This window comes from Scleropages formosus, chromosome 4, assembly GCF_900964775.1.
Source record: "Scleropages formosus chromosome 4, fSclFor1.1, whole genome shotgun sequence".
Lineage (NCBI taxonomy): Eukaryota > Metazoa > Chordata > Actinopteri > Osteoglossiformes > Osteoglossidae > Scleropages > Scleropages formosus.
The window spans coordinates 25,206,594-25,227,181 of NC_041809.1; the positions used below are offsets into that span (position 1 = coordinate 25,206,594).

The 20,588-nt window shown below is 42.0% G+C and overlaps 2 protein-coding genes and 1 pseudogene across 2 annotated transcripts; 1 reads left to right on the forward strand and 2 right to left on the reverse strand.

The window, feature by feature from the left end:
• Nucleotides 1-4,147: 4,147 nt before the first annotated feature.
• On the forward strand, nucleotides 4,148-5,083 carry LOC108921194 (olfactory receptor-like protein COR2). Its single transcript, XM_018730544.1, has one exon. The coding sequence runs from the start codon at nucleotides 4,148-4,150 to the stop codon at nucleotides 5,081-5,083; it is 936 nt and encodes a 311-aa protein (XP_018586060.1).
• A 3,250-nt stretch (nucleotides 5,084-8,333) lies between these two features.
• or6at1 (odorant receptor, family 6, subfamily AT, member 1) lies at nucleotides 8,334-9,323 on the reverse strand. Its single transcript, XM_018730545.2, has one exon. The coding sequence runs from the start codon at nucleotides 9,321-9,323 to the stop codon at nucleotides 8,334-8,336; it is 990 nt and encodes a 329-aa protein (XP_018586061.1).
• A 3,291-nt stretch (nucleotides 9,324-12,614) lies between these two features.
• On the reverse strand, nucleotides 12,615-16,980 carry LOC108921196 (neuronal acetylcholine receptor subunit alpha-9-I-like; annotated as a pseudogene).
• Nucleotides 16,981-20,588: the final 3,608 nt, after the last annotated feature.

Genomic DNA, 20,588 nt, shown 5'->3' on the forward strand with positions numbered 1-20,588 from the left:
TTTTTTCGCTACTGTACCCGCATCTAACGTGGGACTAAAAGTACTAAAAACTACCATTACGTTTGAAGGTTTTTCAACAGTACTCAAAAAAACAAAAATTATGTGACTAAAAGGAAAATAAAAAATTAAAAAAAACCAACAAGTGTCAATTACTCCTTTTAATCTTCTGAAAAACTACCAATATTAACAGCTTACAGAGTTTTCACTCATAGAAAAATTCATTTAATTGTGTTACAACAGTATGTTTAACTTACTGAAGATAATATTCGATCTGTTGCAATAAAATCAAATTGTCAATAACGCTAAACACAAATGAAACCGAGGACTACACATTTCATGTTTGGTGAAGATGCTTTGCTCAGGCAGTAACTAATTTTGTCTAGCTAGGCGAAAGTTCATTTAAGACATTAGGCAGCAACAAGCATTGGCTTTAACAAATTATAGAATACTACTTAAACTGCAGTAATAGTTAGTTATAATTATTAAGTGTGCTCCGTTTGCCTACCAGTACACCCTTGTTTAACAAACACATGCATTTAGCATATGTTTGTAAGGCAGGATGAATGCAATAGACAGCAAGTTTCACCACCAACGTGGGCTTCATTAGTTGCACAAAAAAGGCACGTGGCCCCTTCAGCAAACAAATCTGAACCACTACAAAGAGAGGGTGTGGACAAACCGAAAAGTACCTGAATCATGATGGTCCAAAGGTTATCTGCAGCCCCTGCTGCCACTCGGAAAGTCCGAGCAGTACCTGCTGCCACAGTATAACCCATCATTGCTGGGGTGTGGGGTCACACCCCCCGTGCCTGCCATTCCCACTGCTTATCTAGTTCCCACTCCAAGGAATCAAGAGCATCGGAGTATGAAATGGGGAACAGCTCAGTAATGTGCTCGTACCACCTGCAGTAAGGACAGACCAGCACCACCAACTAAGCAAACCTTTTCTGTTCTCATCATCACTCGTCTGTCATCCAAGTGGCATTCCAGACCTCCAGTAGCTTCCTAATACAAGGTTGCAGGAACAGCTTATCCCAAGCCACTGGTCTCAGATACAAGAAAGCAGATACAAGAAAATTGGTACCTTATACTTCTGAGGAGGTTTCCAGACCGCCACAACTGTGCCACACCTTAGGTCATTAATAGGTGAACAAGTGAGGGACTTATTTTTAACAGTTATGTTAAAGTGTTAAAGGGTGAGCTGGTAGCGTAGTGGTAAGAGTGACTGCCTTTAGACCCAAAGGTTGCAGGTTTGAGCCTCACCTTGAGCAAGATACTTACCCTGAATTGTTCCAGTAAAAAATTTCCCACCTGTATAAATAGGTAAATAATTGTAAGTTGCTTTGGAGAAAAATGTCAGCTAAATGAACAAATTTAATTTACTGTTAACATGTTAGTCATACATAAAATGCCATGTCATGATCGTGTAGATGACATACCTAGTTTAAAAGAATAAAATAGATACAATTCACCAAATAACTCCAAAACAATTTAGACAAACATTTACAAAATTCAACTATCACAATATGGAAAACCTGTTCCATGACATATTTGAATCTCTCATGTTACACTCAGTCCAGTTCCATCTGTGAATAAGCTAGGTTTTTGATCAAGGTAGGGCCAAAGTCAACTCTAAATTCACAATGTACTGTGAAATCAATACACAGAGAAGTGCTAACCCTTTATGGTAATTTTAGGCTAAACTTGTGACTGACAATTGAAAATGGAGAGTAAGATGGGGTGGCACAGTGAGTAGTGCTGCTGTCTCACAGCACCTGGGTAGTGTGAGAGGATGTGGGTTTGATCCCCACTCAGTCTGTGTGGAGTTTGCTTGTCCTCCCTGTGTCTGTGTGAGTTTCTTCCGGGTGCTCTGGTTTCCTCCCACAGTCCAAAGACATGCTGTTCATGTTCACCCATAGTGTGTGAGTGACAGAGAGAGAGAGAGTGTGTGTTCCACTGATATGTGGATGAGTGACCTGTTGTAAGTAGTGTATCTAGCAGTGTAAATCCCCTTTGTGAATAAGATGTGTGGGCTGGTAACACTACATAGAGTTCATTGGAGAATTCACAGAATGTGTGTGAGGAGGTGTTGCTTGTGGAAAGGTAATCAATTGGTCTATCAAGTAACATTTATTGTAATCAATGGAATACAGACTGAGTGAAGCATGATTTAACATTTTGCTGGCAAATGACTAAAAGTAAGCTACTGCTAAGGTGTAATTGTATTAAATTACCCACATTACAATCAGCCATAGCTGGATTTTTGGAGCCATAGCAACTAAAAGCAACAGAATTTTTCTTTTGTTTTTTAAATTTAGCAATACATAAGAACATAATTCACTGTTAAAAAAATGCCTTACTGTTTCTACATTCAGGAGAAAATGTCTAAGTGCTATAGTTGGTCACAGTTCAACCTTAGAAATAAGCATTTAGTAGATAGCTCATTGCTTTTATTAATATTGGTAAATGAGACATCAATTTACAGTTGGTAATATAACTTCACACAGCAGGATAAAACTGATGGCCCACTGATGTTTATGTAAATTTATTAACTTTAAAAATATGTGGATTGTCATGCTGGAATATGGGGGGTCCGGGCAACGGTAAGTGGGACCCACTCCCGGGTTCCATTTATTATCAGTAACGCCAAAGAATCAGACGAAAAGCAGTAGTTGGGAACAGGCGTGGGTCAGGCGATGAGCATTTGGGGTTTCGTGGGAGAGACAAGGGACGTGAACGGTGAGATGGAGCAAAGGTCGGTAGCCAGAAAGTCAGGAACTCCAAAGAGCCTGGAACTGTGGTGCACACGGGAGCTGCGGTCACTCAAGTGAGATTCCGCAGGCAGGCGTGAAATCCCGGTTCCTTTTGTCACGCGCCGCCTTGAAGAGAGGCCGGTACGGGCGAGGTGCGCGTGACATGGATACCTTATAGAAAATGAGACTGAAAAATTTCTTGCCTAGCTCTGAACATTCACTGACAGCTAAATTTTGTGTCAAAGCTGTCATAAGGCTGTCATCTTAAATGCAGAATATTTGTTTTCCAGGGGGTGCAGTGGTGCAGTGGGTTGGACTGGGTCCTGCTCTTCAGTGGGTCTGCGGTTCGAGTCCCGCTTGGGGTGCCTTGCGACGGACTGGCGTCCCGTCCTGGGTGTGTCCCCTCCCCCTCCGGCCTTACGCCCTGTGTTGCCGGGTAGGGTCTGGTTCCCCATGACCCTGTATGAGACAAGTGGTTCTGAAAGTGTGTATGTATGTATTTGTTTTCCTTCCACCTGAACAAAAGCAGAGGGACTTGTGTCAGAGTAGTCAGACATAAGGTGCATGACAGATTACTTCTGTGTTCAGAGATTTCAGATATTGAATTAAACAAAACCGAGGACTAAATCTGAATGGCAGGCAATCATATATTTCAGTGGACGTACAATACACAAAAAGCTTAATTTAAAAAAACCAGGCCGATTCATTCATTCATGTACTTGTCAGTCATCCCTGTGAAACAACACAGTGCACTTGAAGCTTGCATTGCACATTTTCAGTAACACAATGATGCAATTCATTGTTAAGCCAACAGAAAGCAAATTAACCCAGCAACAGATATAAATGTACATTAAACAGAAACATACAGCCCCTAAAATACTTACATCATGTACATCACTGAGGGAAATGAATAGCAGATAAAAGAGGAGGAGTTGAATAGATTTGTTCAAACTGCAGTGGACGGGCCTGGCGTTTATTGTCAGCATTGATGTACCCAGCTCACTGGTAAGGGATGTTTTTTTAATCTCAGAACAGTCTCTATCTGCTGACATTGTGCAATGATTGAAATTAATAATTCTCAAATCTGATATAACTATTCCAATTACTAATACTAAAAAAAAAAAACATGACGTGAAACTTTGTTTTTCACATGAATTAATACTATTGATATAGTACTGTATGTGTAATTCCTGAGAATTTTGTTGCATCTGTAAAGATTTTTTCAGTAAACACTACGAACGTATATTTTTTCAGTTACAGCATGTTGCTCTTTTGACCAGTGCTGTTTTATTCTCTGAACAACTTTTCAATTTGAAATTGTTTAGACTGTATGTTTACATTCAGTTTCAAAATCTCATCAACTGCATTACTGTTTTTCTCAATCAGAAATAGAAATGGACAACAGAACAGATACTGGACACATGTTACAACTGGAGGGTGTTGACCTTGCACCTCGGTTTGTTTACCCAGTGTTTTTCATTCTTCTTTTCACCTATCTAATCCTCATGTTCACTAACACAGGACTCATGGTTCTCATCGCCATGGAAAGGAGCCTACAGCAGCCCATGTACCTGTTGTTCTGTAACCTGTCTTTCAATGATATTATGGGGAACACTAGTATTCTACCTAGAATAATGGCAGATCTTCTCTCATCTGAGAGATATATTAGTTACGTTGAGTGTGTCACTCAGGCATTCTGTACCCACATATTCTCTACAGCGGCTCACACAATTCTAATGATCATGGCTTTTGACAGATATGTGGCCATATGTAACCCTCTGAGATACTCCTCAATCATGACCACCAGCATGGTGGTGAAGTTGTCAGCAGGTGCTTGGGGCTCAGCATTGTTTATGGTGGCAGTCTTGCTTGGACTCACCATTCGATTGACCAGATGCCGGTCATTTGTCATGGGCATGTACTGTAACAACGTAGCTCTGTTCAAACTTTCATGCGAAGATGTGACTATCAGCAACATCTATGGACTTGCTTTCACTGCAATGACAATTGTTTCTTCAGCTGGAACTATAGCAATCACCTATTTAAAAATATTCAGTGTTTGTTTCACCAAGAAAAGCAAAGACCTGAACAGTAAAGCAATACAAACTTGTTCCACTCACTTAGTACTCTACATGATCATGCTGTGCTCTGGCTTGCTGATAGTCATATTTCAGCGTATCCAGGTCTCCTCGGACTATCGAAAGTTGATGTCCATTTTGTTTCATGTTGTCCCAGCGAATCTGAACCCTATTGTTTATGCACTGCAAACAAAGGAACTGAAAAGCAAGGTAAAAAAAATACTGAACTCAAAAATATCAAATAAGGCCTAATTAGGTTTTTGTGGTTTTTAGTTTTTAGGGTTTTTTCATATGAATATTTTTAGATGCAAAATGACTAGAAGTGCAATTATTTTCTTTGTGCTGTTATTATTAGTCTGAAGATAGCTCCTTTAAAAATGTGGAAAAAGTGTAATTTTTTGTTTCTTCATTAGGCAGATGTTCTTATTAGCAAATAAAGTTAGCATTAAATGTAAATGTTGATCTCCTGTAGATTTGTTGTAGCGAGATTGACAGAGGTGATTTAATAGGTGGAATTTGTCACACCTGACGGTTCCAGGGAGTAGGAGCTCCAGGATTTTGGGTCAAAGAAGTCTGAGATGATTCCAAATTACCCTTGGTGTGAATGTATTCCTTGTGTTGGCTCACTGACACAGTGTAAATGAAGTGATACTAAATGTAAATAAAATTGCTCTAACTTAATTTGCAGTTTAAAAATCAACTATAATTCCTGTAGAACTCCTATATTAATCCATTTAAAATTTGATACAACCTTACTCATGTAAGACACACACACTGACTAAAACTGCTTGTGTTAAGCGGGGTTGCAGCGAGCTGGAGCCTAACCCGGCAACACAGGGCGCAAGGCAGGAGGGGGAGGGGACACACCCAGGACGGGATGCCGGTCCATCGCAAGGCACCACAAGCGGGACTCAAACCCCAGACGCCGCAGAGAGCAGGGCCTGGTCAAATCCACAACGCCACAGCGCCACCATGCCCCCTAATTATGGAAGACGTGCTTCAAAAATAGTCTAATGACAAACATGCTGACTGCATATTCAGCATGGTCTAAGCACCTAGATAATGCGTATGTTCATGGAAATTAGGAGGCACAAAAATGTCGCTTCACTGTTAAAAACATCCAGGAGTGTAATCAACATGATCACTAGCTGGGGTGACTGGTAGTGTAGTGCTTAAAGCTGCTGCCTTTAAAGCCAAAGGTGACTGGTTTGTATCTCCCTTCCAGCTGTAATACCCTTGTACATGCTGCTTACCTTTAAAAAATTTAAAAATTGCCCAGCTGTATAAATGGTAAGCAATTGCATTTTTTTATTTTGTATCACACACATTTTCTAAACTGCTTGTCCCATACGGGGTCGCGGAGCCCACCCGGCAACACAGGGCATAAGGCCAGAAGGGACACACCCAGGATGGGACGCCAGTCCATCACAAGGCACCCCAAGCAGGACTCAAACCTCAGACCCACTGGAGAGGAGGACCTGGTCCAATCCACTGCGCCACTGCGCCACCGCACCCCCTCTTATTTTGTATCATATTTTTTATATTTGTATTCTTATCAATAACTTGGCCCAGAAGAGTTTGATGTTGTAAATCTGGAACAAAAGACTAGTGAAAACAGTGGTATATGAAAATGAATATATCATCTTAGATTTGCCAAACATAAAATGAAAAGACCAGACCAAAGGTGTAACAATGTTCAGGCCACTGAGTATTACTACCAGTGTTTTTGGTTCCCCTGACATCTAACAAGCTGTTTCACTACTGAGCAAGGCTTACAAAGTACTTTTTGGGGCCCTGATTGCACAAGGCCCTCTGAGCTTGGCACAGCTCTGGTGAATGAGACTGTGGGATGAACTCTGTCTTTGAGAGGGAATAGGGAAAAAGGTGGCAGTACAGTTGTCCTCAAGCCTAGCAGATAGCTTCATTGTGTGCAATCCTGCATTATTTACATTTTTCAATTAGCAGTGTTCTAATGAACACTATGTAACATCAGTCCACACCTTTTCACCTAAGGTGTCTTACAATGCCAGATGCACTCCGTGCAATAAGTCACTCATCTATATGCTAGTGATATACTCTGTCTCTCACACACAGACACAGTGGTCAACTGAGAGTCACCAGTTCACTTGAAAGCCTGTCTTTGGACTGTGGGAGAAAACCAGAGTACCCAGAGGAAACCCCCACAAGGAGGGGAGAGCATGCAGACTCCACAAAGACTCAGCAGGAAGGTTTATCAAGCACATGAGAGATCAGGGGAGAAGTGAGTGCGAAAGAGATGTGTTTTGAAAGAGATTTCTTGAGAAATTTCGTGTTTATTGAGAACAGATACAGTAAAGCACATCTGAAAAGACAATATGCACTTGAAAATTAATAAAAACATCTAGGCGTTCAGGTATTTGGCCTCCACATGGGAACAGGTGGGACCAAGAAAGGTTTGATTCCCATAATGATAAAACTGAGCTGCACTAAAATAATGCAAATCTAAGGACCCCTGAAGAACAAGGGGCACAAATTTGAACAAATTAGATTGAAATAAATAAGGCAACAATGCTCTGCAAGTGTAATACTCCTGACATCAAGGTAGGTGGATCCAAGTGTGATTTATTTACACCGGTGGTGAAATGCAGACACATAACTCTTCATAGAATAACAGGAGAAGAAACATAACTGCAGGTTTAGCAGCACATGGCAGCTCGTGACTCTGGAGCTGTGGTTCAAGATTCTGCAGTGATTATGGCCAGGTTTTTCCTCTTTATACTGTATCTTCACTGCTTTCCCATCTACAGAAATAGGCAGGGAGACCTCCAGTGGCTCCCCACACAGACTGAACCAGATTTGAACCCACATCCAAATCCATAACTAAGGAGTGATGAGGCCCCAGAGCTACCCACTGCTCGAACACGCTGCCCATTTCAGTTTTAAAAATAAATAATAATACTGTCACAGTGAGTGACTGAAATAGGACAACAATCCAATGTTACAAATGAGGGGAAAACCAGCAGCACTAGATCCTTCTTTAGGGGAGACCATGCACCCTCTGCTGTTTGTATTTGAAATTAAAAACCACCTGAGAAATATCCAGTACTCACATTTTCTCTGTTTAAATGCTTTATTTCAAAACAATCTGACATGGGACAGACCTTTAAGTGAACTGTAATTCAGATTTTTTTAAATAAAAACTATATATTCGCTCTACTTATTTGGAGCGAAGAACAAGGAAAGTTTAAACTGATTATGAAAAAGTATTTCAAAATTTTAACATTTACGTACAGCTCAAATCCTAACTGTAAGGATTTAACAAAGAGTAGGGGTTTTCTGGGTACTGTGAAAGACATATAATGGATGCAGAATTTTTTTACAAATTTTACATCTTCAGTTTACATTTCACATAACTGCATGCTCACATCACTTTCACGTCTATTCAGGTATTCAAGACAACACAACTCCCTGGACAGCTGTACTTTAAAAGCACACCGTGGTGCGGTTTCGGTCGTGACTATAATTACTCTGGCTGCTTTAAAGCTTTGCTCAAGTTAAAAACCATGGCCTTCTTCTGCGGCAAAATAACTGCGTGCTTACAGAAAGCTCTCTTTGCTGCATCCCTCAGCTCCTTATTCCTCAGACTGAAGATCAGGGGATTCAGCAAGGGGGTCAGCGCAGAGTAGAGAATGGCCACAATGATGCGTACATCTGAGGAGAAGTTGCCCACCCTGTAAGAAATGTAGACAAAGGATGCAGACGTGTAGGATATTGACACCACTGTCAGGTGGGCCACACAGGTGCCGAAGGCTTTCCACCGGCCCTCTGCTGATCCTGCGCGGGCAATGGAGATGCCGATGGCCACATAGGAGGACAGGATCAGTGCCAATGTGGTGAGGAGAGCAACAAGTGCACCGGCCAGCGCCACTGCACTGTTCATTGAGGTGTCGGCGCATGCCAGCCGCACCACGGAGGAGTGGTCACAGAAGCAATGCTCCACCCGATTGGGCCCACAGAAGGGCAGGCGGACAGCCATCACAAAGCTTGGCACCGCAATTGTTGCCCCAAACAACCAAGCCCCAGCAATCAGTTGGTGCTGCAGTCTCGGGGTCATGATGGCTGTGTAACGCAGAGGGATGCAGACAGCCACGTAGCGGTCGAATGCCATGACGGTCAGCAGGGCCCTTCCAACCACTGCCATGGAGAGGAAGACATACATCTGGGCAAAACAACCACTGACTGAGATAGTTTTAATCTCCGTCAGAAAGCCAGAGAGCATGTTGGGCATGGTTATGCTTGTGTAGATGATGTCCACAAAGGACAGATTGTGGAGGAAAAAATACATCGGGGAGCTCAGCCGGGAGTCTGTACGTACCAAGTATATGATCATGCTGTTGCCCCCCAGGATGGCTGCATAAGCAAGTAGGAAAATAAGAAAGAAGACTGTCTGTTTGTCCTTCCAGCCTGACATTCCAACGATTATGAACTCAGTCACAACACGAGAGGAGTTCATATTGATAAACATCTGCAGAAACAGAAAAATGCACTGGAGGTCAGACTGTGGCAGTCTATATAACTCACAGGGCCTGCTATACCTTTTTTCAAAAAAAATTTTCTCATTCACATCAGCATCTATCACACTCGGGTAATAAAAAAGCCACACTAGGTAAAATTTGCCATTTTAAAAAAAATTTTTCAGTCAGTAAACTGGGCTAAATTGTTTTTAGTGACTACAGAAGCTATGACAGAAATTTTCTTTTTTTGCGAGATGTTTTAAACTAACTATAACTTCGCTGTGCAATTAAAACAGAAAAATTAAATTAAAAATTGCAACTGAGAAATTAAAACTACCTGCCATTATGAAATTCTTACCAGCGTAGGTGATGCAGTCTCACTAAAACTGAAATCGAGATCTTAAATACAGAATACTTGTTTTCTTTCCACTTGCAATGCACCAGAGGGGCTTATTTCTTCCTTTGCTTTAATTAAAAACTTTCCTGCACACAATTAAAAAGTGCAACTTTCTAAATTACCTAGGGACCATGTGTTTACTAGATACAGAACCCAGGTTACATCACTTTCCCAACTTCATTAGAACTCATCAATTTGTTTTATTGTGTATAAGTCTGCTTTTTACACTTGTGTGCAATTTAACATGTTCACTGTGATCACAAGTGCAAGTGGAATAACCTACAAGCAAAACGGTAAGGAGACCAAATGTGAAATATAACAAAATATGAAAGCCATTGAGCAATTTAATTTATATTTAACTATTTGGAGTATGGGGGGTGCGGTGGTGCAGTGGGTTGGACCACAGTCCTGCTCTCCGGTGGGTCTGGGGTTCGAGTCCCGCTTGGGGTGCCTTGCGGCGGATTGGTGTCCTGTCCTGGGTGTGTCCCCTCCCCCTCTGGCCTTATGCCCTGTGTTGCCGGGTAGGCTCTGGTTCCCCGTGACCCTGTAAGGGACAAGCGGTTCTGAAAGTGTGTGTGTGTGTATTTGGAGTATCTGGGGTGGGGTTGGCCTGTGCCTGCTCTCTTGTGGGTCTGGGGTTCGAGTCCTGCTTGGGGTGCCTTGTGATAGACTGGCGTCCCATCCTGGGTGTGTTCCCTCCCTCCCTCCAGCCTTACGCCCTGTGTTGCTGGGTTAGGCTCCAGCTCACTGTGACCCTTCTTGGAACAAGTGGTTTCAGACTGTGTGTGTGTGTGTGTTTGTGAGTGTGAGTGTGTGAGTATCTAGGATCACAAAGAACCTGTAAACAAGATGAACTCTCTAAGTGTACCTTCCCATTACAGCTCATTTGGCCATCTTTGCAGTACTTTTCCAGTGGAAATATGACTGTTTTAACGTTCTCATAAGCAATGATCTTGCTCTGTCTTTTTAACAGCTTAGCATCTTTTCAGTAATTTTATCATGAACATATAAGATTGTATTTGCCCCTGACAAATTCTGCTCTATAGCCTATTTCCAAGACAAATTGTTCTCAATATGCATTTTATTAATAGTTGTATCGTGTTCGCATTTCATACAAAACTACATAGGTGTGAATGTCACCTGAAGCACATTAGCAGCACACTATTTAAAGTGTACAGTTTTGTTCAACATTTAAATCATGCATTCAACTACTTGTCCTGAACATAGCAGCTTTTTTACATGCCTGTCAACAGAAATTTTCATTTTTGCACACACACACATTTTCAGAACCACTTGTCCCATATGGGGTTGCAGGGAACCAGAGCCTATCTGGCAACACAGGGCATAAGGCCAGAGGGGACACACCCAGGACAGGATGCCAGTCTACCACAAGGCACCCCAAGCAGGACTCAAACCCCAGACCCACCAGAGAGCAAGACTGTGGTCCAACCCACTGCGCCACTGCACCACAGCACCCCCAGTCCCTTTTTTTGCACATAGTTCTCCTTAATGTATTCTACCAGCTTTATTCAATGGTATAGTAGGTACGCAAACTTTTCTGCGCCATCATTCTCACAGAGTTCTCCAAGGCTGGTTTTCATGTTTTTCTCAGGATTGATTTTAAATGACATTTACGTTATAATGAGGAAATTGAAAATTATATTATACATTACAATGCATTATAATACATTATAATGAGGAAATTGAAATCAATATTTTTCTTCTGGTCATCATGTTCAGGTTAGACTATTTATTTCTAATATAAAACAATGTGAAGCTCTTAAGTTACCCATAAATGTGTTGATAGTTTGGTTTTTTGGCGATGTAGGCCAACCTGTGAAATACCAGTTAAAGTACCTCCATAACATGCATGCAGAATAACCTGGTTCAGTTAAGTGACACAACATTTATACTGTTTGTGGACCTTAGCATGAAAATGACCATTTTTAAATAGATATTTACAGCAGAATGACATAGAAGGAATGCTTTCGACACCTTGTTGAATCTATGGCTCAAATAATTCAGGATTTTCTAGAGGAAAGAGGACCTAGAATCTATCCAGTACTAGATAGGCATACCTAATACCATGGCTGAGTGTGCTTGAATGTGGTAAACTGCACCAGTCTGAAATAAATTGCCAAGTTTTGTCATCATGTGTGAATTCAGACACTGGAATTCATTTCAATACACATCAACTGAACACAAAAGAAACATTTTAGAAAACATTTTATTTCATATTTTTCTGAAAATACGCTCTACATTCCATTGTTTCTTGTAATAATGGTGTACCGGTAGGAATAGGAAGCACAATGAATGTAAATTCATTTAATATGCAATCGAAATCTCATATGTTTGAAAGGAAATATTGGCTTGACAAAAATGCATTTCTTCAGAGTAAAGTACTTCAAAAATATTTAAGCAGCATGTCAGTCATATTAATTTTCTTTAACTGTAAGCCTGATTTACCTCATCTTCCAACTGATGTTCCATGATTCTCAGTGACTTTGTCTCTCCTTTTTGATTTACTATTGTGATATATTCAAATATAGCATTGCCATGTTGCGTTATCATGTATAAATAAAAGTGTATGTCCTTATGTTTTTACAACAAAAAACTAATTAGATGAGCACATGGGGGAAAAGTACCAGGAAACTGTGTGATATTACATTGTACATGTGCTGACAATAAAAATTGAACATCTGAATTATATCAGCATGCTTCCTCATACCAAAATTGTGTAGTGTAGTTGTTATTATTATTATTATTATTATTATTATTATTATTATTATTATTTTATTTATTTTTTTAATTATATACTGTATGTATATATTTGGACAAATTTTTGTTAAAGAGATTTACTTAATGTCACAGTATGAAACAATAGTTCTAAAAATCACTTCTGACTTTTTGATAACTTAAAACCATGCATGTTAACCATGCCCTCTGCTTCCCCCACCCTTCTCCTAGCCTCAGATGAATTGCCCATGATGAGCCGGCTGATTAAGAATACCATGACGACAAAAATCCACATGAAGAATCGGTCCATGACCTTAGTAACCTTTTTCCACTCTCCAGTTCGTTTTTGGGTGGCTCTCTAGTCACGGTAGAAGTTGACAATGTACTCAATGTTCTGCAGGAACAACTGCTAGTGGCACAAGCACTGAACATCACAAACCAGCTCCTTCCTCTTTGCTCCCCCATCAATTCTGTCTGTCCTTCTTTCTCTTCCTTCTTCTTCTACACTAGACAAGCTTGCTGGCTTGCTATGCTCTAGGCTCATGAACATCTTGTCCTTCCAGACAGTGTGACAGTTTGAGGAGTTATTTCCCAGTGTCTGTGGCAACACCAGCCTCTTGCTGGTGTCTCCCTACATTTGCTGCAATGACCTCATCATAGACTTGATTGCTGGGGGCTACCATGGCTCTGACCTTTCTGGCTGAGTACTTATGCAGTTCTCTCCCACTTCATACACAAAGCACATTCGAGCCATGTACTGTAGAATGATCTTCCTGGCCCACAGTGGGACTGGCTTGACCTCTGGGCCACAATGTGGATCTTCATGATGAAGATGGTGAAGACAGTCAAAGCTGTTATCATGGTCATTGTGGCAATGTAATATTTTCCTGGAAGATCAACGGTAGAAATATTTTAATTGGAGCAGTTATAGGACTCCTGACAGTGCTGGATGAAACAGAGTCATAAATAAATATTGCCATGGATATTTCTGATAGCAGTTCATCATCTCAAACTTTGCTGTCTGACAGACAAGGATTCTGACAAGGAATTTATAATACACCCTTGATGTTCTCCACATATAAATAGACCTTAATTAGTATATTAACAGATCATTGACTTAGCTGGTTTCATAATGACCATTGAGTCTTACATGTTATTTTACTGAACTTTGTGAAGCTGCAAAAAAATCTTTACCAGGCAGAAAAATGTTAAAGCAGTTAAAGCATAATGTATGTTATAAAAGATTGACCTGAGTGATGCAGGGCAAGATTTACTATCTTTGACTTTGGCTATAAGGAAAGAAATATAAAACAGTGTAGTTTTTCACCCTTGTGTCAGCATAACTCTGTGTCAGGTGTTTTTCTGTTATAGCCGAATTGTTATTTCAAAATCATTATCAATAACTGCTTCTCCAAGGCAGGGTCTGAGTCAGGAGCCTATCTCAGAAGCATAGAGAACTTGACTTGGAGGGTACATCCAGGATGGGAAGCAAAGTATTACTAGATAACTATTTCTATATATTGAAAGCTTTCATTTTTAAGGTATTTGTAAAAATGCCGGAAGGTACTTTGTACTGTTACTGGCCAAACTCATACAAAAGAGTATGCCTGATGTCTTACAGGTTTACATATACGCAGCACAAAGGGACACGGTCATTTCAAAGAAAAGTTCTGACATAAAATTTATTTTGTTCTGAATTACTTTTTGGTTCATATTCATCAGTAGGAATTTTGTGTGTGTGAATCTTTACTGACACACTCATGTCAGTTGAAATTAACTGGCTTCAATATGTCTTTACAATCTGGTCTGGACTGTAATTAATGATTTAATTAATTAATGTCCCATCCAAAGCTATTTATTTTAATTGCACAACAGATGTAATGGAGCAGTATTTTCATTTCAAAATTCACACTGTATGTACATTTACATCATATTTCTTACATTTACAAGGTGCCAGTATGATATAATACATACACTGTCTGAAGTTGCTTGTCCAAAGTGGGACTGTGGAGCCTAACCCGGCAACACAGGGTGCAAGACTGGAGGGGGAGGGGACACACACAGGACACCAGTCTGTCACAGGGCACCCCAAGGGGGACTTGAACCCCAGACACACTGGAAAGCAGGACCCCGCAAAACCCACTGCGCCAATATGATATAAAATAATATAATTCAATTCATAAACAAACATGTTTATCACAATGCATTAATGTCTTCACATTTGACATTACATCCAATTAAAATAATTCAAATAAGATGATGCACAACAAAAAGTTATGCAGCTTGTTCCTATCCAAATTGGATACATTGGGATAAAAACAGGAGCCAGCAGGATGGGGGGACACGGCGGCCCAGCAGGTTTGGCTGGGTCCGGGTCTCTAGTGGGTCTGAGGTTCAAGTCTGAGGTGCCTTGTGATGGACTGGTGCCCCATCCTGGGTGTCATCCCCAGCCCTGCACCCTGTGTTGCTGGGTTAGGCTCTGGCTTGCCACAACCCTGCTTGGGACAAGCAGCTTCAGATAGTGTGTGTGTGGAGCAGGATAGGAACAGGATGAACTGGGAAGGGCACAAGACAGGCTGTGAGAAAATGTATGAAGGAAGAAGAATGTTTTCTTCTTGTCTCTCTGTTTAAGATTGTTATTCTTTGTGTTTTCCCACGCTTGTGACTATTGTCTTGTAAAACACAGGGAAACTTCCAGTAAACTGCAGCAGGGCATTCTGGGCAGCCTCTTTGCAGCCTTGCAGCCTTGATCCAAGTACCACAAAATACAGAAACAACCTGGTTCCTGGACACTTTCTTAATTAATGTAGCTTTGGGAGTTGACAGTCTGTGCCCTTAGATGGAGCAGGCAGATGCCAGGGTTGTTGAATAATATGAGGGAGAATATTCATAACATTGGGCTCAATAGAGTGAGGGATTTGGAAAGACAGAGTGGAGCTGATGGTCCCAATACCAGTCCCACCTACTTGTAATATAGGACAACATCTGGTATCTATACATAACTACTAGGTATATGGATGGTATCAAGCCCATCACACATACACACACACACACACACACACATTTTCTGAACCGCTTGTCCCATACAGGGTTGCGGGGAACCAGAGCCCACCCGGCAACATAGGGTGTAAGGCCGGAGGGGGAGGGGACACACCCAGGATGGGACGCCAGTCCGCCACAAGGCACCCCAAGCAGGACTTGAACCCCAGACCCACCAGAGAGGAGGACCCGGTCCAACCCACTGCACCACCACGCCCCCCACTCAAGCCCATCATAGTCCTCCTTTTTCCAGGTGAGGTAGGCATCAAATCACACCTGCTGTATCCACAGGTAGGTTGTAAGGATCTGGTTGCGCTCATCCTAAAGCAGACCAAAGAAATGACACAAACACAGGGACAAATAATGTACAACACATGCCATGGACCAACCAGAAACACAGGATGACTGGCTGTCTTATTTTTCACTTCTGTTTTTATACATGAACATCTATCAAGGTAATATAAAAAACTTCAACTTAACAAAATCTATCTACTATGGTAACACATCATTTAGATTGTCCAATCACAAAAATTCCAAATAGAATTAGTTTTGTGAGAGTTGTGTGTTATGACATACAACTAACAATTGTACATTTTTTAAATTTCTCCTCAAAGGAGAAAAAAGTGGTTACAGAGAATCCCCTTCTGTCTTGAGCTCATAGCAGCTCCTCTGCTCCATTTTCACAAGAATAACCTCGAATTTAGCTTTAAGAGGCTTGATTAGATGTGTGCACCATAGTCTCACCATGTCAATGATCTGTGAGAGGGTGACCTGCAATGTGACGTTAAGGATGTTATCAGTGTCCTCCACAGGCCGTTGGGCACTGGTGTAACTGGCAAATAAATCGTTGAGCAGCTTCTGAGCATAGCTTCCCAGCAGGCTGAGGAAGAAAGAAACATGAAAAGAAGGAAGCAAGGAGTGAGACGGACGAGCAAAGATATTTTAACAGCTTAACGTACTCAACTATAAAATGCGTGGTGTAGAGTCACACTGGTCCTACAGATTACATGAGCCATGTTCTGAATTGCATTCCAACCTCTACCATGACAGTGAATTAAAAAACCTATCCTTTCAACTAAACACAAGATTCCTCTTGCATCCACCGTAGGAATTAGGTTATAGCTGCAGGTTCTAGTCCTTTGATGCAAGAAGAGTAGGTCTGAGGGAGAGCAGAAGAAAAAAGCATTATGTTGAAGGCAGGTCATTTTGGAGAAGGACACCTGCACTGTGCCGCAGTCCACTTAGCTTAAGCCCAGACTTGATAAATGGGCAGATTGTGGAGAAGGAGGGAAGGGAAGTTGAGGAAAGAGCAGGTAATTAAGTAAGTTTTCTTGTCATGGTCTTCTGGAATCTTGGTCTGGCTCTGTCAGCACTTTCACCAGCTGGTCATCACCAGCAATGTGCAGCTCATCTACACAAGGTAGAAGCAGCAAGCGAGGCTCCTCTAAGACCATGGAGGTGAGAAGCTCCACACAGGCAGGCATACAGTGTGACTAACGCAGAGCTCTCTCACACACGCAAACCGAGATCCTTATAGTCATGTAGAGCTAAAAACACAAAGTTTATTACATAGACATCAATATTTATAGAATGCAAACACTCATAAAGACATAAACCACTAGAGACAGATACAGAAATAACAGTAATGCTGAAACGACTTGATGAAAAAATAACCAGAAAAGAATAGCTAAAACTGCCAATGACTGAGGGGCAAACTTTCCAGCCTCTCTCAGAAGGCTAAATTTGTCATCTTGCCCATATTCAAAAAGGTTTAACCACAAACCAATTTGTCTAGATTACTGACAGCAAGGAAAAACAATAACATATTCTAAGATAACTATCTGTTGGATCCTGCAACTTAATGCTCTGTCCAGTCTGGTTTGCTATATTTTCTAAGGGAAAAAATAAAGCATTTCCAGTTTTGGATAATACCCGTGTAAATATCCGAATCTGATCAGTCTCCCAGTTTGGACCCATTCTATTATTCCACCATCTCGAAGAACTCAACACCTATTGCCTGAGGGGACTGGACCAAGTCTGGTGTTAATATCCTGGGCGTGTTGCAATACATGAATGCGGAGGATTATGTGGCACAATCACAAAAACAACAATTTGGCAAGTTTTGATAACATAGACCACAGCTTTAAAAATTAAAGGGCAGATCTGGATGCTGTAGAGATAATCCCACCAGCGACTTCACCCTGCTAACAGGGCGGCACATGGGACACAAGCTTGCAGCCCTGGTCGTTGATGAAGACTGACGTGGGGGTGATCCGGCTGTCGACAGACCCTGGGACAAACAGTGCACATGCCAATGAGTTCACAGCTGGCCCTTTGCTACAGGATGGTTTGGAATAATCGAGTAGTGTTATTAAAAACTCGACACACAGCTAAACAAACAAAATTATACATGCACTTGGAGAAAATGTAAAGGGTGGAAGGTACTGATAATTAAGCACAAATCATATGAGTTTGCATTGCTGGGAATGGAGTCCCAGGTGCTGTTTTTGGCTTCGTGAAAAGCTGCCCTGCAGTAGATGCTGCCTTCTCTCCTGGTGAAAAGAGGTAAAAGGGTGTATCTCAGCAGTACACCCTTATAGGGAGGGACTGTCCTGTGATGACCGTTACCACTGAGAAAGCAGACAGGGTGCAGCACCTTCTGTTGTACTTTCTGTCAGAGTCTGATTGTTTTAAACAGTATGTTGCTGTCCAAGACTCCTGAATATACAATGGGTGATTAATCACGGGACACCCCATGTTTTCCTTATACTCCAAGCACATGGAGAGTGACCCCCTGGGATCCCCACTACTTGGCAGGTATTCAGGGGAAGCATAAAATATTAACAGTAATACTCAGTGGAGATGTGCGCGAGCAGTGGGCTGCAGGTTAGCCTTGCTTTATCGCACTACCCCCTTCAAAGGCCCATGATCTATGATTTCTGCTCCACCCCCCCCCCCCCCCCCCCCCAAAAAGGACTGCGGTGGGACTGGCTGCTGAACAGTGTGTCTAATGATTCATATTAACACGGGATCACGTGTCTGCATCCAATTATTCTCCCTCTGTCCACTGAAAGCTCTTTTTTCTCTATCGTTCTCCGAGATGTACGTCGGTTTGGATAAAATCGTCTGCTAGATGAATAAACGTAAATGTAAATATAAATAAATGCGAATCGAAATGTAAAATGACGGACACGCGGAGCCTCTTAAATCCTCCCACGTTCACAGCTTCTCTGAACGACGATCTCTTCAGAAGAAAACTAAGGCCAAAATGTTCAATTTGCTAAAATCAAGACAAAGTGAACCGCTTCCCTAAAATCAGTACAGGTAGAGAACGGTGAAATCAGGAATTGTAAAACCGTTTCATTTTGTGGGTCTACGGATCATGTCAGGATTTAAGCGTAAATAAGAGCATCATTAAAAACGTCATCATAGCTCAACAGAGCATTACGCATCTTTCAAAAAGGTGCCAACGCACGGAGCAAAGCACGCTTTGCATTAATGAAACGCGAATTAGATAAAAATAATTTTTTGTCAAGTTATAATTAGCAAAATGCCTAAATAAAAGTCTTGAATAAATAGAAGATGAGTACAAAAATGACACTGCTGCAGAGCAATAGGCGGAGGGTCCATGTGATGTGAAACACTTTTTTGCCGCGTATTCTGTACTGTAGGAGCTTCGATTGACTGCGGAGACAAAGAATGGACAGCCCTCTGTCTGTGTCTTACCTGCCCTTACACTGTTACAGTGACCCAGATCAGGAAGCGGGCCGTCACTCTCGTGCTCCTCACTTTCAGTCTCATCTTCTTGCCAAAAAACGATCGAGGGCGGCAGACACGGAGTGACAGGAAACTCCCGAGTCGCGCAGGGGGGTCGAGAACAGGGACGACAAATGACGCCTGTGCGGGATGTCCTGCAGGTGGCCCAGCGGCGCAACGTGGCCGCCGGTCTTTCGAGTCCGTAGCGGCGCGCGACCGAGTCTCCGGAGTGGCGCGAGTGCCACGAGGCGCGCGAACTCCGGGGCGGGAGGTGCAGACAAACACAGGTAAGGGAGCGTAAGAGCCCGATGTGTAGGAGATCCGCGTGGGAACGCCACTTTTTAACAACCTTGGCCGCTTGGTGGTCACTCTCACAGGAGGTCCAAAATAGAAAGTCCGTTAAATTCTTGGTTTTGGCTTCAGTGCGGTGGAGGGAGCTCCTTTTATCCCTCAGAACTGCTGACTCCCTTCCCGCGTTGAATAAAGGTCTTTAAACGCGTCTATTTGGAGCCCACTTCTTTTGCTTCAATAACTAACAGCTGCATAGTTTTTTTTTTTTTTTTTACATCAGACAAATGTGTTGCGATCACCCTACCATAGCATGATCATAAATGTCATATTGCGCTCGTATTTTTCTCCGAGATGTACGTCGCTTTGGAGAAGAGCGTCTGCTAAATGGATAAATGTACATATATTTCCCATCACTCACTCAGTTCTACATACACGCTATACTCAGGTGATCATGTGCGCGGGCAAAAAACGGCGCTTTTGGACAAAGGAACTCTGTGGAAAATTCTCGCTCTGTTGCTGGATTAACTTTTGTCTACTCCGAGTTATCCATGGCTTTGTGGAACAGTGTTTTCCTAAGGAATGGAAAAAAAAAAAAATATAAGGGGAAGCATGCGTGTGATTGCGGTGTTTGCGCTGAGGAGCGCGCGGGGCGAACTGGGCGAAGAGCGGCGCGCTGCGAGCGGGAGGAGCTCAGCGCGCCAGTGCCGCTCTTTAGGAGCAATAAAGCCAACAGGGTTTGTCAGCGGTGGAAAGTGAGAAGGGCACTCTTAATAATTGAACAGCAGAAGGCCCTGGGTCCTGGGAAATACCTGTGCAACCGCAGTCCAAAAGAACTTGCTTTTAAGACTATTTCAGAGCAGCACTTTTATTTATTGACAGCGCTTGCGGGTGTCATTTTTCTCCGTACAAATCCAAAATAAAATAAGCCAATAACTTCTTTTTATGGATGCTGTGGTTTTATCTGATAATCACAGGTGCGGACTGCAAAAAATAAAAAAGCGCCCGGGGTGGATTTTCAGATGTTTGCCTTTTCTTTTTTCTTTTA